The 18,936-nt window shown below is 44.2% G+C and overlaps 1 protein-coding gene across 3 annotated transcripts in view; it reads right to left on the bottom strand.

Moving 5' to 3' along the window:
- Positions 1–18,936, bottom strand: part of TSPAN4 (tetraspanin 4) — a 741,621-nt gene that overhangs the window by 266,008 nt on the left and 456,677 nt on the right. For 2 of the 3 annotated variants that reach the window (XM_087716373.1, XM_087716366.1), the window contains one exon: positions 17,620–17,699. In XM_087716373.1, coding sequence (XP_087572499.1) covers positions 17,620–17,682 — 63 coding nt within the window. In that variant the 5' untranslated portion in view covers positions 17,683–17,699. Of the gene's footprint in view, positions 1–17,619; positions 18,743–18,936 lie in introns of those variants that run through there. The other variant, XM_014058554.2, reaches the window with a different exon arrangement.

Here is an 18,936-nt window from a genome sequence, read left to right as displayed (position 1 = left end):
CCAGATACCAAGTCACAGTGGCTTGGAGTCTGCTTAGTGTTAACTATAGGAGGAGGCGGGGCACTTTGCATTGCGGGAACCGCCAAGACCCGGGTCTGCAGCAAAGGTGCCAAGCTGCCCAGTAGAAAATGCCGGGCAGAGAAGAAATTGCTGCTGAAGAAACAGTAGCTGGAGGACCAGAGCAACCTCTCCAGAATCACCCTTGATGGAAACCACCCTCTCAAAATCATCCGTTGTGAAAAGCTCAGAAGTGACCCACAGGACTACGTTCGGAGTGCTGCCCTTTCCAAAAGCCCCACCGAAGCCCCAGCACTGTGTCCACTATAGAGCGGGACACATCCTGCCTGTATGGCGTACACAGCAGCAGGGCTTCAGTGGGGCTTTTGGAAAGCCGTGCCAGGGCTTTGCCTCACCAGCCATAAAGCTCACCGCACGTCACTGGCCTGGTGAGATTTGAACTGCCAAATTGCAGGCAGCTGGCAGCCAGCAGAAGTAGCCTGCAGTACTGCACTCTAACCACTGTGCCACTGAGGGTCATAAGTTAAAGGAGAAATCAAGCAAGATTAACAAAGGCAGGTCCTCCTCTCCTCCTTTCTGCAGGAGACATGGCTGATTCCAGTCCTAATCCAAGAACAAATATGGTATGGAATACAGTGTTGGTGTCCACAGAGAATACCACATGATCTTCCATTAAAATACCAACGACTGTTGTATTAACAGAAACATACTTAGAAATCACTGTCCCTTTCAGTAAATGTGAACATTTTTAGTATTTACCCTGATAATAGGATATTTGGGGTGCTCAATAATTTAGTCAACCATTTTGAGTATTTCCTGCTATGAATCTCCCTGGACCTATTTTTTTAACATTGTTTTTTTTTAAACAGGGAACATAAAGCAACACTTACGTAATACCTATTCTTGCTGCAAATCCTGTCCTTCCATCCAACTACCTCATACAGTAAAAACATTTGCACTCTGAAATTGCCAGCTTATGTTCACATAATTATTTTTTCCTATATTCAAGCAACCCCTATCTGTCACAGAGAATAATAATGAAGAAATGTAAGGTATGACTTCTGCCACATTTTTTTCCTAGACATAAGGTTCGCAGAGACTATATGAGAATATCTGTCTGTCCTCACTTAATTTACTCTTCCAACATTCACTTTTAAAAAGTCTACTCGCCTGTGGAAGGAAATAGCTCTGTGCACATGCCTTCACATTGGAGACTGAGAAATTTTTGAAAGAAGGTGAGATATGATTTTTTTTTCACTCCCAGCCTTCAAATCTGTTGTCTTTAGTTTTCAAGAATGAAATCAATCAATTGGGCATCTTGAACTATAAAATTTTGACTTGCTTGTATTTTTCAAATATAAATAAAAATTATTTCCATAAATATCTCCTCAGCCTAGATTCATTGATCTAAACACAGGGAAATGGATTCTTCTATGTTCACTTCTGCCTCCTCACATAGGCCTTCAATGCATAATGAAGAAAATCCCCTTAGTTCAATACTCTATTTTAGTTTCACAATGTTTGTGTAGTTATTGCAAAGCAAAGTATGCCCTGAGTTTTAAACTTGCAACATTAAAATGACCCATTTTCCGTCTGCTTTAGCAGTTAGCTGGTATAAATCATTATTTGATCTCATTATACCATCATTACTTTCCAGGGATAATATTTCATGCTACTATTTCATAAAGAAGCATTTGCATTCTTATTTTCAGATTTTTATCACTGAGATTTGTACCCCAGAATATGCACATATATCACATTTTAGTGATCTTCCTTATAGGGAAGCACCCAAGAAGTCACTCAAATTCATCTGTGAGAGGGATCTAGGTGTTCTAGTGGACAACCACTTAAGTAGGAGCCGAGGTGGTGCAGTGGTTAGGGTGCAGTACTGCAAGCCACTTCAGCTGACAGTTATCTGCAGTTCAGCGGTTCTAATCTCACCGGCTCAAGGTTGACTCAGCCTTCCATCATTCCGAGGTGGGTGAAATGAGGACCCAGACTGTGGGGGCGATATGCTGACTCTGTAAACCGCTTAGAGAAGGCTGAAAGCCCTATGAAGCGGTATATAAGTCTAACTGCTATTGCTATTGCTAAGTATGAGCCAGCAGTGTGTTGCAGCTGCCAAAAAAACCAATGCAGTCTTAGCCTGCATCAACAAAGGGATAATACCAAGATTACTTGAAGTGCTAATACCACTTTATACTGCTCTGGTCAGACTACAGTTTGAATACTGAATCCAATTTTGGTCACTATGACACGAAAAAGATGCTGAGATTCTCGAAAAGGTGCAGAAAAGAGCAACAAAGATGGATTAAAGGACTGGAAGGTAAACCTTATGTTGCAGGAACTAGGTATATCTAGTCTAACAGAGGGAAGGACTAGGAATGACATGATAGCAGTCTTCCAATATTTGAGGGGCTGTCACAATGAAAAGCGGGTCAGTCTATTCTCCCTTCCGAGTCTGTTATTCTGTATTCTGTAAAATGGCCACTCTAAATCTGCGTATCTTTGAGAAACAACGAAATTCATTTGAAAACCCCTAGCTCATCAACACCACAGGCCTTTCTCCTATAGTTTGAGTAGCCCAATGGAATCTATGATGAGATGTAAGTTTTCCATTCAAGTAAAAGTAAAGTAATTTTTTTAAAAAAAATGAGCGCAGAGAGGTGCATAGGACATGGTGCTTTCCTCGTTTATTTAACTCTAAGAAGTGATTTCAGAGGATTTAAGTGATGCTTCTCTATCACCACCAAGTGGTTATGTGCAGATGGACGCCCCTGAGTCCACCCAAGAGAGAATCCTTCACCCATCCCACAGTCAGTAAGTTATTGGTTTTAGGATTAAACTCCCCCCTACAGTTAAGCACAGGCTGGATTGCCTCATTTTTAGAGGCTTTTCCTGTCCCAGAGATTAAGGCGATTGACCCTGACATATCAACACAAATCCTAATAAGGGCAGCAGACTGGCATGCCATCTTAAATGACGCCCAAAAACAAAATCCCCCAACAATCCCCTATTTATTCCGCTTTCTCTACAGAGGAAAAAAAATAATATAGGCCAGAGAAGCTGCACTGATTAATACACGGTGAGATTTACATACTGTTCAATCTCACACATATTTCTTACTGTTGCACAAAGGACTATGCAGAAACATTCTTTGATCAAACCCAAATGCCAGGTAAATAAAGAAGAATACATTATTGGAAACAAGGTCAATATTGCAAATTTATCTAATCTGATTTGACATGGGATGAACCAGGATCCTCCAAGACAGGGGTCCCCAACCAGGCCACAGCATGCCAGAAACTGGGCCATGGGAACAAGCAAAGCCCCATCCATGAGACGCAAGCAGAACATGAAACCACACCCCCTCTGGTTCGCAGAAAAACCTTTCTCCATGGAACTGGTCTCTGATGCCCAAAAGGTTGGGGGCTGCTGCTCCAAGAGATGGTAGGACAGCTGGTTTCTGGCAGTTAAAAAAACCTGGGCTACATTTTTATATCACATTGACCCAAAATGCTTGTTTCCTATTTGTCTGTTTATGTAAATTTCAGTTAGAAACAGAATCTTCCCTAGAGGCAGAAGACATCCATAATCTTCTGCCTCTAGGGAAGCAGCAGAGGTGGCATTCAGCCAGTTCTGACAGGTTCTGGAAAACCAGTAGTGGAAATTTTGAGTAGTTTGGAGAACCAGCAAATAGGCTGGCCCTGCCCCAACTGCCTCCCAGCCTCCCAGCTCATCTTCTTTTGAGAACAGAGCTGAAAGCAGGTTGGTGGGGTGGGGAGGGAATGGGGATTTTACAATATTCTTCCCCTGCCATGCCCACACAGCTATGCCTCGCCCACAAAGCCACACCCACAGAACTGGTAGTAAAAAAATTGAATCCCACCACTGCCATGCAGACATGTACTGCATAATATTTACATACAAATTTTTGCACCACATCTTTCTTGTGCCGTAAGAAAGTACTCCAAGAGTACTTTCTAAGTATTACTTCAGAAAGTAGGGTTGAAACAATATTAACCAGCACTGCCAAATATTGACTTCATTACAGCAAGCTGGATACTAATCCTAGTTCTTACCCAGAAAAATAAAAAGCTAGAAATAAAGCTTAAAAATCTTCCCTGACATTATTTCATTTTTAAATAGAATTTATGCTGTAGAGTGACAAATGTTGGGAAACTATCTTTTTGGATGCATTGATTGATGGACAGATAAACCGGTACTTGAGAGACCGCCTACTGCCAATTACCTCCACTAGACCGATACGATCGCATAGATTAGGCCTCCTCCGAATTCCATCATCCAGCCAGTGTAGACTGGCAACTACCCGGAGGAGAGCCTTCTCAGTGGCTGCTCCGACCCTCTGGAACGAACTCCCCGTGGAGATTCGGACCCTCACCACCCTCCAGTCCTTCCGCGTCGCCCTAAAGATCTGGCTGTCCCAGCTGGCCTGGGGTTAAGATTCTAACCCCACTTGAATTGTGTGACTGTTGTGTTTTTAATAATGATGTATTGTCTTTATGTTAGAAATTGTTTCTCCTTCCCCCCCCCTTTTTTTTGAACTGTGAGCCGCCCTGAGTCCCCCCAGGGAAAAGGGCGGCATACAAATAAAGGGAAAAATGAAAAAGAAAAAAAAACATTGTTATATACAAACTTCAAATTTTGATTCCTTTACCAAAAAGCAAATGTTCATTGTTTTGTTATTGTAATATACTTTGTAGTTTTCTCCAAAGCACCTGAAGGCATGACAAGAAGCAAAGGATGGAAACTAATCAAGGCGAGAAGCAAGCTGGAATTAAGGCGAAACTTCCTGACAGTTACAATAATTAATCAGTGGAATGATTTGCCTCAAAAAGTTGTGGGTGCTGCAACACTGGAAGTTTTTAAGAGGAGATTGGACAACCATTTGTCTGAAATAGTATAAAGTTTCCTGCCTGAGCAGGGGGTTGGACTAGAAGACCTCCAAGGTCCTTCCAACTCTCTCATTCTGTTTTTCTGTCAGTATCGCTCAAAATATGTTCTCTAAATATTTAATCTATTTCATCAGATTTAGAAACATGGTGCTACTATATGAGTCTACAACTCATATATGTTTGCTGAATTATATAATTAAGACTGTTATATCTCTATCTCTCTATTTATTGCTTGGAAACCAGAAAAATAGCAGTTTTATCCCCTATTTCACAATTTGTACTGCTTAACATTTTGTCAGTTTCATGTGGCTAATGTATATTGTATACAAATATACTAATGGAGTGAAATACTATTTGCTCAATCAACGGAAGTTAAAAGAGAGAAAAAGGGGGATGAAGGAATACATTAACATTAAGCTAAAGTGGATTTTGAAAACAGTTTGAGTCTTTTCTCTCTATAGTACCTCAGTGGTACTCAACCCTTATTGGGGCAAGAGTAAGAGATCCCTTCATTGTCCTACCTTTCTTCTCCCACGTTGTGTTTCTGCAGAATGGGAAACAGCTTTATAAATTATGGCCTGGGGTCAAGAAGACCAGAATTTTGAAGAAAGAGGATAACAGTGGGTATGCTGCGCTCTTTCAGAGATGTGGTAAATAACTAATGAAGAATGGTGAGCAGTGATTGTTCACCTACCACAACCCTGATGAAGATAGCAAGTCGCTCTGTACAAGATCAAGAGAAATGGCACAGAAAAACATGGAAAAGCCCCTTTTGTTTTTTTTTAGTAATTCAATTCGATACACACTACAGCGGTGGTCCCCAATCTTTGTGGCCTGGCAGCCTTGATGTGGGGGAGGGAATTGGGGCATGTGAGTGGTGGGCTGGCATGCATATATGTACTTGCCGGTCTGCTGCTTGCATGGCTCAGTTCCATATAGGTCACAGCCTGAGTTTGGAGACCCTTGCACTACAGAGTAGCAACATTGCTTTGCTTATAAAATAAACACTAAACAGATAAAGACTGCCAAACCTGCTTGGCATCTTAAATAAACGTTGAGCTTTTATGACACATTTTAAAATAACTTTACATGCACAAACAGTGAGATGAAAATAATCACATTAAACATATCCTAAGACTGGACCAATTTTTATTCATTTTCAATCATTGTAGGCTGTTGTCCTATGGGAACCTGCCTTGGAAAGACTACTTAACTCAAAAAGCAATATGTTTTACAGCATGTAGAGCTGTTGTAAAAAAAAAACAAAAAAACGACACAGTACATTCTAACATCTCTTTAGGTAACCACAGCAATCTCCGCAGTTTGTTGAATCTCAGCCATAACCTGTAAGAAGTCTCTCTGGTGGAAATTTGGCATGCATTAATATAGCACTACTATGACAATAGAATTGATATAAATTATATATTTCACAAGATGTTCCAAGGTATAAGTAGCACTCAAAGTAAAACATGCTCATCCAGCCTAGGATAAGTACCACTAGTAACTTCAAATACCAAAAGAATCATTGATACAATTATAGCTGACCCTACCCTTGTGGAAATTGATAGGATTTTAAATGGAAAAGCTTATAACAGCAGATAACACAGACTTGAAGTCTCCAGTGTGATATCCTAGTGGTGCCCATATACCTGCAGATGGCTCCCATAGTCTTTTATTCCCCTCCTCAAAAAATTGCTATTTCATTTGTTGTTGTTTTTAAATGAGAAAGTGGTATTCTGCTAAATCTTATTTTCCAGCATCCTCTCTGTTTCAAAGACTGCTGCTAGGTCCCCAGTGAACAATGGATAAAATGGAGCCTAATCACTTATTTGGAAGTGTGCCCACCAGTGGTGGGATTCAAAACTTTTTTTACTACAGGTTCTGTAGGCATGACTTGGTGGGCATGGCAGGGGAAGGATACTGTAAAATCTCCATTCCCTCCTCACTCCAGAAGAAGGTTACTGTAAAATCCCCATTTCCTCCCAATCAGCTGGGACTCGGGAGGCAGAGAATAGATGGAGGCAGGGCCAATCAGAAGTGGTATTTATCGGTTCTCCAAACGACTCAAAATTTCCGCTACCGGTTCTCCAGAACTGATCAGAACCTGCTGAATACCACCTCTGGTACACACCGGCCCAGTAGAAGGACAAAGCAAGGTGAGTAGGAAAAAGTTGAATGGGTTAGTCAACAACATTCCTGTAAATCAGTGCTTTTAAATGACATCTGTGAGATAGTAAGACCATCACAACAGTCATTTGGGGAAAACACCTATGGTATGTTCTCAAATTTCCAAATAGGTCCACTGTTCTCCAGCCTTCTGGTGTCAGACATACTACTGAAACAATTCATGTTTATTACTGCCTTTGTTTCCATTTAAGTACCTCTATTGAAAACTATTAGTGCAACATTACTGATGTTTTTGCCTATGTACTGCTAACAACAGACTGGGTTAGCGATTTCAATTGGTGCTAAAATGGAAGAACCAAGCATTCTTGAATTGGCAGCCTTCTGATTTGCAGAAAGGTTTGGACTGTATTGTTCCATTGCAACCTTCCCCAACCTGCTGTAACTCCCAGATTTTCTAGCAGAGGCCTGTTCTAGTCAATCTGACAGAATTATTGCTAGGTTTTAAGGTTTGATAGCCTCTTTGAAATACTTTCTGACTGAATGATAGGCTGCAAGTCTGTAGTAAAATGACATCTTTGCAAGGAGGTATCTCTGAGTTATGGAGTAAGGGAAAAGTATCAGTATTCTATTCCCCAGGTACAACATGAGCTGAATCTCCAGGCACATATTGGTCTTCCATTAACTACAGTGACATTTTATGCATGCGCGGGTTTGGAATGGCGGCCGGGCTTTTTCGCTCTCTGCAAATCTTGTGAAAAAGCGCTGGTTAGCCTCCAAACGGACCGCAAAAACTTCCGGAAGACCCTGGGTGAGATTAAGTCATCAGAATCCCCAGGACCGGACGAAAAAATCTTTTAAAAACATCGCTCCCGAAGGCTCCACTGCGCTTAACAGCTGAGCAACCCAACAGCTGATCCACCGAGCGAGGGCGGCGGCGGCGAGACGCGGACGGTTGGCGTCTTGAACATCTTGGCTACTTGGGGGCCCTGGGTGCCCCTGAAGGTCGCCTGCCCTATTGGGTGAGCCCTGGTGAGCCCTGGTCCGGGAAGGTGCCTTAGAGCAGCGGAATGGTGGCAGCAGGAATTGGATGGAAAATGGCTGTCTGAGCTTTTGCTTTCACGATTGCCCCCCCCACTGTTCTTTTAGATCCAAACAGTGTTGGGGCTTGGAGAAGAACTCTGGATTTTAGTGGAGAGGAACTCCGGATTTTTACCTATAACCAGAAAAGGAACGGTGAGCTTGGGGGATTTGAAATTGGCTATTATCATCTGCACTATTACCATAACCATCATGGTAAAGAGGAGGAAATTATTGTGGCTTGGGCGAACGAATTAAGTGGCAATTAGCCACTACCATCATAGCTTGCCTGAACACCCGTCCCTCCTCTATCCTGTATTTTAGTGCTTACCCTCTCACCTTGGAGCCTCTCCTTTTTTCCCCTCCCGTGGTTTGGACAACTTTTTTCCCTTCCTGTCTGCCCCTGCCACTGTGGAGCCACGTTTGCCTGTCTATCTGTTCTCACTTAATGCGAGTTTTACTGCCTGGCCTGCGACCATCGGCATTGGCCCGGAACAACTGCTCTTCCCCACCACCTGCTACCACTGAACAACGACCATCTGTTTAACATCCTGATATTTTATGGTATACATACTTATGGTGCATTTGGTTTGGGGAAGGAAGTGATAGAGGATGGCAGTTTCAGGGACAGGAACTTGGCGTTTTAAAAACTGGACATTAAGTTGGCACCCCCCCTTTCCCCCTTCTAACTGGTTCCAGTCACTTGTAAACTTTGGACATATAGACTTTGGCCGCTCCAGGACTTCAGGAGAAGGGGAAGATAAGATACCCCCCTGCATACTACCGTTTTATCTCCTATGGACCGTTATTGTTTATTATACCACGCTCTATCTGGATTTGGAGGGTGTGAGTTTGCAAAGCTGGTGTTGGCTGATGCCTGGGGCCTGTGCTCTGCCCCCCCTCCATCTACAACTATTTATAGAATACGGTTCTTGGACTTTGGCCTTGGATTTCTCTGGAACTGGAGGAAGGGAGGCTGGCTCTTCTGGAACTTATAATTTTAAATTCTGTGTTGCGCAATTTTAAATGGGTATGTTGAGTGCGTGAGACTGAATGAGTTAGTATGAAAGACCCACTTTTTAGTACTATTATTGCTGTATTCTTTTTGTGTTTTAATTATATTGTGGGGACTGCCTGTGTGAGTGCCTGAGTATGCCTGATTCGGAGGACCTGGCGGGACATGCGGGGGCCATTGGGGTGGTTGGGGGAATTATGCCCACGGGAGAGAGTCGGAGCATTGCGGTCATAACAGGGAGAGGCAGATATGGCGGGGACTTTAGGGCTGGCCATTACAGGGGAAGGAGGGTTCGCTATATTGCAGAGATCCCTCCTTCCGGCCCTATGAGTCCCACTCCAAGGTCAGATGGCGTGAGCGATCAGGACCCTGGTCTCAGGCTGCTGTCGCTAAATGCCAGGTCTGTTATCCATAAGGCTCCCCTCGTCCGGGACTTGATTGTAGACGAGGGGGCAGACCTGGCATGTATTACTGAAACATGGCTGGGCACGGAGGGAGGAGTCCCCCTCGTAGAGCTGTGCCCAGACGGGTTTCAGGTGCTTCATCAGCCGAGAGCCCAGAGAAGGGGTGGCGGTGTGGCTATTGTAGTCCGGGAGTCTTTAGCTCCTCGTAGGATCCCTGCTCCGGAGCTTGTCGGGTGTGAGTCCCTGCTAGAGAAGTTGGACCTCAAGGGTCAAGCGGGTTTGCTGCTAACGTACCTGCCTCCCAACTGCGTTGCAGCGGCCCTCCCTGCGCTCCTCGAGTCAATAGCCGAGCTAGCAATTGAGTTCCCTAGACTAATGGTTCTGGGGGACTTCAATCTGCCTTCGCTCGGCGAACACTCTGATGGAGCGCAGGAGTTCATGGCTTCCATGACAGCCATGGGCCTGACCCAGGTAATTCGAGGCCCTACCCACTTGGCGGGACATACACTCGACCTCGTATTCCTCTCGGAGCAGTGGAATTATGATCTTGGTCTGAGGGGAAATGAGACCATTCCCCTGTCGTGGTCAGACCACTACCTACTGAGGCTAGACTTCCGGAGGCCAAACCCCCACCGTAGGGAGGAGGAACCGACCAGGTGGTTCCGCCCCAGGCGACTGATGGACCCTGTTAGGTTCCAGACGGAGCTTGGGGTCATTCCAGATGCTCTCGCCCACAGTTCGGCGGAGACTATTGCTGCGGCCTGGCACTCGGCGGCATCAGAGTCTCTTGACCGAATTGCGCCACTACGGCCCCTCCGGGTCAGCGGCTCGCGGAGACCCCCTTGGTTCACCGAGGAGCTCCGCGAGATAAAGCGCCGGAGGAGACGCCTAGAGCACCGGTGGAGATCCGATAGGTCCGTACCGAACCGAGCATTGTTGACAGCCTGCACCAAGGAGTATATTTGGGCACTGAGAACTGCCAAAAGATCACACATTGCCTCCTTGGTAGCGTCCGCCGAGTCTCGCCCAGCCGCCCTGTTTAGGATAACCCGCTCCCTCCTAAATAGGAGGGAGACGGGGAACCCCATACAGGGAAGGGCTGAGGAATATAGTCAGTTCTTGGCGGACAAAATTGCTCGGTTTCGATCGGAACTGGACTCCACCCCTGCAGATCCAGCCGGGACACAGGGAAATAACTTGGTAGACCATCTCTGGGTTGAGTTTCAGGATGTTGCCTCTGGGGATGTGGACAAGGCTATGCGAGCTGTAAGTTCCTCCACCTGTATACTGGACCCGTGTCCCTCTTGGCTGACTGCCAACAGCAGAGAGGTGACACGAGGCTGGATCCAGGCGGTTGTTACCGCCTCTCTTCGGGAGGGACACCTCCCCACCGCACTTAAGGCGGCGGTGGTGAGGCCCCTCCTGAAGAAACCGTCCTTGGATCCAGCAGTTCTTAACAACTATCGTCCAGTCTCCAACCTCCCCTTTTTGGGGAAGGTTGTTGAGAAGGTGGTGGCCTTACAGCTTCAGCGTACCTTGGAGGAAGCTAACTATCTTGACCCCTTCCAGTCTGGCTTCAGGCCCGGTTACAGCACTGAAACCGCTTTGGTCGCATTGACCGATGATCTCTGGAGAGCCAGAGATGGAGGCTATGCGTCCATCCTGGTTCTCCTTGACCTCTCAGCGGCTTTCGATACCATCGACCATGGTATCCTTCTGCGACGACTGCGGGAGGTGGGGGTGGGCGGCACTGTTTTACAGTGGTTCTCCTCCTACCTCTCGGACAGGTCGCAGTCGGTGTCGGTGGGGAGGGAGAGATCGTCCCCGAGGCCCCTAACCTATGGGGTGCCGCAGGGTTCGGTTCTGTCCCCCCTGCTATTTAACATATACATGAAACCGCTGGGCGAGATCATTCGGAGGCACGGGATTAAGTACCATCAATATGCGGACGATACGCAGTTGTATCTGTCCGCCCCGTGCCAACTCAATGAAGCGGTGGACGTGATGAACCGGGGCCTTGAGGCTGTTAAAGACTGGATGAGAGCTAACAAACTGGTACTCAACCCGGAAAAGACCGAGTGGCTGTTGTGTTTTCCTCCCAAAAATTTGGTTAACGTTCCATCAATCAGGCTGGGGGGGCAAAATTTATTCCCCTCAGATAGGGTCCGCAACTTGGGAGTCCTCCTGGATCCACAGCTGAGTTTTGACCACCATCTGTCGGCTGTGACCAGGGGGGCATTTGCCCAGGTTCGCCTGGTGCGCCAGTTGCGACCCTACCTGAACCGGGAGGCTCTCACAACAGTCACTCGAGCCCTTGTGATCTCTAGGCTGGAATACTGCAATGTGCTCTACATGGGGCTGCCCTTGAAGAGCATCCGGCGACTTCAGCTAGTCCAGAACGCGGCCGCGCGAGTGATCATGGGCGCACCACGGTTCGCCCATATAACACCAATCCTCCGTGAGCTGCGCTGGCTACCTGTTGATCGTCGGGTGCACTTCAAGGTCTTACTTACCACCTATAAAGCGCTCCATGGTAGTGGATCTGACTATTTGAGAGACCGCCTCCTGCCAATTACCTCCCTGCGTCCCATCAGATCGCACAGAGTAGGCCTCCTCCGAATTCCATCCGCCAGTCAGTGCCGACTGGCGACTACGCGGAGGAGAGCCTTCTCAGTTGCAGCTCCGACATTATGGAACAACCTCCCCGTGGAGATCCGTACCCTCACCACTGTCCAGGCCTTCCGCACAGCCCTCAAGAACTGGCTATCCCGTCAGGCCTGGGGATAGGATTACTCTCACCCCGCCCGAATGTTGAGTGAATGTTGTGTTTTTATGACCAATTTTCTTTAATCACGATTTTTTTTCTTTTTAAGTTTTGTCTTGCACCCCCTTCCCTTTATTGTTGTAAGCCGCCCTGAGTCCCCTCAGGGAAAAGGGCGGCATATAAATTTGCAATAAAACTAAAACTAAACTAAAAAATTATACTTCCAGGCAGGCCTGGTTCTGTATCTAATGCACAACTGGGGGGTTGGCCTTATCTCACTTGTCTGGCTATCTTTCTAAGTGTTGCCTCTTACTACACTTTCCTTAATTTTCTGACTGCCAACCATCTCCTATAGCATATTTCTCCCCAACTTTGACCAGCAAAGATCTACTTTGGGGTTATTCTTGGCAAGAACTGTTAATCTTCTAGCCAACACTTACTGGAGATTGCTACCATTACTCTATCTGTATTTTAACTACACATAATCCACTATATGAAATGTGAATGTCCCCAAACTGATAAGAATTGCAGTACTACATTTTATTTCAAAGAAACCAAACCTTTGAGTGTTGACTTGAAAACTCACTACTTCCAAACTCCAAATCTTCTTTACATGACAAGCAAGTTTTATACATTCAGTCACATGCCTATGCCATACCCCTTCCTAACAAAACAATTTGCCCTGCCATTGTCAATGTTGACCTGAAATATACAACAAAGTTTATGCTATGTTTTGTCTTGATTTCTCCAGAAAAATCCAAAGCATTGCTATATGAAGCATCACCACATAATAAACAAAAACTAGAATCTGAAAGTAGAGTGTTTCCTGATGATATGAACTGTTCATATTGTATGGTATTGCAGAAAAGGCCCAGTTTTGCAGAAAACATTTACAGAATATTTTAAAAGAAAAGCAGATTGAACAGCTATATATGACAGTTTTTGTGTGAAACCCATGCTGATGTCTGAAGTGTATATTGGGTATATTCTCAGCAACCATCAATCCAAAATACTGTTCTGAGCATATGTACATGTATGTATGTGTGTGTGTGCCAATGTATTCTGCTTTCAATCATCTTTTATGTCTCTGTTTCTGTCCTGCACCCCATTTCCTTCTGGATAGTTGACATTTCTTAAAACATAATCCATATGAATGTCATTGCCCATCTCCTAACACGTCCAGAAAGTCATTAACCCAACACTAACCAGTTACGATGCAAAACCATTTTCCATCATAACTGGTTAGAAATGTTTGATTTTAGGCAACCTGTTTTGGATCAAAACATAATTGAGCTAAGTATTGAGCTGTAATCAGATTGGCATAATTCAAACAAAATGTCCATTCCATCACCTTGCATTTATCCTTGAGTCCAGCTGCATGAATTCATTCCCCCCCCCATTTCCAAAATATAAGGACACACACACACAAACACAAACACACACATATCTCAATCCCTACTGGTACATGCTTCAGGCTTTGCAAAGTGTTCCATGGCATATGGATGAAGCTGTTGTTTTCAAAATTAGAGGGAAATAAATGTGTGCCTTTGCAATGAAAACATTGGAACTAGGCCAACTTATACAAATGGTCACTCCTGAATAGAGTTAGTGACCTAGGTAGAGCAAGATATAGAAATGGAAGTTCTACTGTCTTCCTACATGACATAAACTAGGTACAAAAGTGCAAGTGGGCTTAAAATACTTTTCATTTTGAATGAATAAGAGATGCATGGTGAGCATAAGTGAGTACATAATATTATGAGGATGTGGTAATATTGCTAGATTCTCCTAATGTGAAGGTCAGTTCGGCGTATTCATTTGTTTACTGTCCAAAACAAAAAATACATATAGAGTTGTTTCCCAAGATGGGGGGGGGAGGCTTATAGAAATCAATGAATCAATCAAATAAATAAATAAAATTATATACCATAGCTAGAGCTGCCCAGAGTTGTGCTTGGCAACATAGGAAGCATATAAAGTTAATACTTAGGATTGGGTGGGTGGATGGATGGTTGGATAGGTAAATGATAGATTGGGGGGGATGGAGAACTGAAACAGTTAGTAGTGCAAATAAAAGCACCAAACCACCTTCTATAAGCCATAGTTATTAATACTGTTGAAAATTTGCAGCTTTGTGTGGAGATATCTAGGAATTGATCACATCCAAGGAGAACTGTATCTTCGGGCGCATAAGAACAATTACATTTTCCCAACAGCTGCTAATAACAAACCTATTCACCATTGGGTATACAATGGACTCTTCAGCTGTACTTGTGACACATATTTAATCTCCATTTCACAACATAAACATTTTTTGTTGTCATTTTAATGGGTAATGCAGCATCTCTGAGCCAGCGAGAAAAGTCTCCTGTGTGGAACATATAAAATGTTTTTTAAAATTATCTAGGAATACTCCTTCCTGTTAGAGAAAGCATTTGCACCGTAGTGGAGATGGAAGCTCTGAACTGAGCTTGCCCTAGATTCTTAAACGTCATTCAAACTACCAAAACATAAATCCAGTCCCTAAAAAAAGATAAAAAATTAAATATTGAAAAAAAATTATACATTATATTCAAATGTGGATTAGTATCAACAGATAAATTCTTGTATGTTCCCTGATCTAACCTTGAGACACGGGCACCTTATCACACCACAGGCACCTTTCTGCCCAAGAGTTTGAGAAAAAGAAGAAACATCAAAGAGCTATAACTCTCGTCTTCGTTTTCAAGAAATACTACAATAGCATATCTTGAATTGGTTAAATTAAAAGGAAAATCTTTGCAGCATTCCTGTTGTAAGTCTGCATTGCAAGCCGTAAAAAGCATGCCTTCTCTGCAGTGCAGGGTGCATGGAAGAATTTCAGAGAATATCCTTTAAGTCTTTTCCTGGGCATTATTTTCAAAAGGAAGGCTATCTTCGTGTGTGTGTTTTTCTGCATATATTGTTCAATTGGTTGACTGAGCTCTCTGTTCAGTAAGAGATGGAGAAGAGATGGTGGATGAAAAGGTCAACAAATCCGATTCTCTGTCTTTTCAAGAAGCTTTGGGACAAACTGGCTACACACACTGGGACTCTAGCTGTGTCAGAGAATTGGAAGCTGGGAAACAGCCTGAGTGATGTTTTCTTTCGGCTTATTCACAGAGTTTCCCTGTGCTTCAAAAAAATCTGTTAACAAGTAAATAAACGCTGAGAAACACACACACACACACACACACACACACACACACACACACACACAGACAGCCCTTGAAACAAGAGAGGAAAATGTATTGGGGGGGGAGGTGGAGATTCTGGATCAATCTGAGCCTGACCTTTTTAAAGCAACCAGCAATTCCACCACATTCCCTCCGTCCCAACAAGGCTCCAGCTGTTGTTGTTTTCTTGCCCCACCCCCGCTCCCCCCAATATTTGCATGTGCTTGAAATGTTTTGTTTGTGGCAAAAAGAAGAAAGACGACCTGGGTTAGTTTTCCATGCAAATATCATAATAGGGCCTGTTTAGGCCCCGTCAGTTTCTCAATCTTAAATTTTTTATTCTTAAAATACTGAATAGGGTGATGAGGAATAGTATAAGAAGTCTTTAGCTTTGCTTCCTGAAAAGAAAAGAAAAACATTTGAAAGAGTGCTATACCTACTCCAGTAAACTGCACCTTTTAATACCTTCTAAAGTAAAGTTGCCTTCTGTTATCTATTTTTCTACAAAAAATATGCTAGACAACTGTGTTAAGAATTCTATGGGCAAAATTAATTAATGTGCAATTAAATTAACAGCAATACAACTCCAGTTGCTTTAAAAAAATTAATGTATTCTCCTATAATGTGTTCAAACAGAAGCTGGAAAGCCATCTGTTTGGGATTATTAATTTGGATTTCAACATTGAGAAGGGGATTGGGCGGGATGGCCCCCTTCCAACTTTATGAATGTACAATTCATAGATAGACAATAGATGATAGATGATAGATGATAGATAGATAGATAGATAGATAGATAGATAGGTAGGTAGGTAGGTAGGTAGGTAGGTAGGTAGGTAGGTAGGTAGGTAGATAGATAGAATTAGAGATAGAGATAGAGATAGAGATAGAGATAGAGATAGAGATAGAGATAGAGATAGAGATAGAGATAGAGATAGAGATAGAGATAGAGATAGAGATAGAGATAGAGATAGAGATAGAGATAGAGATAGAGATAGAGATAGAGATATATCAATCATCTGGTCAAGTCAATGTTTTTCCACCAACACATTGTTTCTGTACAGGAAATTGAATAAGTGGCACAGAAAGAAAGTCACTTTATAGTCAGGATTTTCAAATACTATTTGGAAATGAAGGAATATGACACCTTATCACAGGACTGGAAGTTACTTACCAGGATGTGCAGTTCACATTTTGCCCAGTAAGTCTACTCCTGTGCTGTAAAGTGTCTTCTTACTGCAGAAAACCAGGTACTAGCTTGCTAATCTCTCAAATTCCACCTGCAGTATCACTAATATTGATGACTCTATCAGACACAAGGGCACAGCTTATCTTCATATGCACAATGTACACATTGATTCAGATTATTCCTGGTCATCACCACAGAGTAGCATCAATTTGTGTCTTAGTATTTCAAGAATCATCTTTTAAAGAGACTATGCAAATCCGAGATTAGATACATGATCCCACACAGCAATTAACAACACATTTGAGACTTGAGCAGGGGCACAGATTCATATGGAACATGAAGTGCAATGAATTCCCAGCCTCAGGAACAGCATCTGGATATGCATGCAGCTTAACAAGACTGATGAAGAACACAGAAAAACAGAACAAAACAGGGACCAATATTTTCTTGGTCCTCACTAACTCAAGCAACCTCAACAGGAAAAGCCAGGTTGGTTCTACCATTATGCAGAGCAAAGAGGCAAATGAAGTGGCAGGACTCTGGACTGTACCACTTCATACTAAGGATTGGGATTCTGTCTTTTAAAATGCTCCTTACCATAAAAAGCTGCTGGCATGCAAGAAGCAAGGACACCTGCCAATTTCTTGCTAATGTGTTGGCGTTCTCTATGAATGACTCTCTTTCTCTCTCACCGACAGAGCATTCAAAGGCATGAGGATCCACCCCCGCAGCCTCAAATGGTGTCACCCAAAATTGTGTCACTTCAGTCTACAACTTCAGCGTGCATGATGTATAATGCCTACAACCAGCTCCCATTGTCCCCATTACTTGCTGCCCAAAAGTTGGAGAGGCAAACTAGCCCCAGACTTGTTGAGACACCCAAGAGCTAAATAAACCCATGCACAGGTACATACTCACCCAGAAGAGCAAGTTGAAGACAAACATGAGGTACTTAATGCACTGCAGGCAGTTGTGAGCCATGCTGCACCTCTTCAGTTCTAGAAGAAAAATAAAGGAGAGATCCAAGTAAAAGACCACATACTTGTTCCCCTTGGGGGAGGTGTACTTAGCCTTGGTGGCCTTAGGACCCGGGTTGGTATGGAATCCAAAAAAAGAGTTACTTGCGGCTCCAAATTGGCCGCCGTACATGCTGCTGTAGCGACGGAAGGCGCCATTGGGAAAACTGTAATCCTTGCTGTCCACAGAAGGGCTCCTATGGTAAGTTGATTCATCGGTGCTAGATCTGCGCATGGTGACGTCAAAAGTGCTCCAGAGTTAGTATTGACAAGAATCTTTGCAGTTTTGTTTTGTTGGGAAGGACAGGCTTTCCACAACTTCCTCAGTTGGCTCCCACCCACCCCCTAATGTTTTCTGCCAGCTGTTCTTTTGCCTGCCATGGTTCTGTCAAGGAGTCAAGTGAGTTGCAAAAGCAGCCCCTTGCCTAACGCAGCGAAACCCGCTCAGCCAGGAGTTAGGAAACCCCTGGGCTTACTTGTGGAGAAATCTTTCCTGCGCAGAAAACATCTTCTTTGGTGCCACAGTCTTCCCCTCCCCACAGTCAAAAGGGGGGAGAAAGAGAGAGAGAGAGAGACCCAGGGAGAGCAATGGTCTGCTTTGCTTTTGAAAGGGAGAGCGACAGTCTTGCGGATTATCCCAAGTGCCACATAAAACCTTCAATCCACATTGCTCCTAAAAAGACACCAAAAACAGTAAACCAGGGATGTTGCACAGAAAAGAGGCTAAGATTAGAGATTATCCCAACAGCAAGCAGTTCTCCTGCCCTGCTCCTCTTGGTCCCATCGCTCTGCCCGGAGATGGTGCAGCTCACTTTAAATGATTCCCCGTCTCTCCTCGGACAGAGGAAGCCCAGGACAGACGGAAGAAGTAGAAGGTGCTTCATGCACGGCGCTGTCACTCTTGAGATTCCAATCCAGGCGTGCTCCCTCTCCGTGCTATTAACCCAGCCACAGCGCTCCAGCCTGTCCTTGCATCTGAAGTGGGAGGCAGGAGGAAAGACGCTCGCCTCACCGTATCTCATGAATGCCTGCTCAGCACTCTCTCCAGCTCAAGCCCCCTCCCCCAGCCAATCAAATGTACTCTCGGGCTCCTCTATTCCCCCCCTCCACATCACCACCTTCTTTAAAATAAAACCCTCCCCCTTAGCCTCTTCACAGCAAATCCAACATGAGCTGCTTTTAACCAATCAGGCTACAGGTGGGGAAGCTACTGTTCTGT

The sequence above is a fragment of the Thamnophis sirtalis genome, unplaced genomic scaffold (assembly GCF_051295495.1).
Source record: "Thamnophis sirtalis isolate CommonGarterSnake01/CBP01778 unplaced genomic scaffold, rThaSir2_p1.2 scaffold_1, whole genome shotgun sequence".
NCBI lineage: Eukaryota > Metazoa > Chordata > Lepidosauria > Squamata > Natricidae > Thamnophis > Thamnophis sirtalis.
The sequence above is the reverse complement of the archived record's forward strand: the minus strand, read 5'-3'. Positions and strand labels throughout refer to the sequence as shown.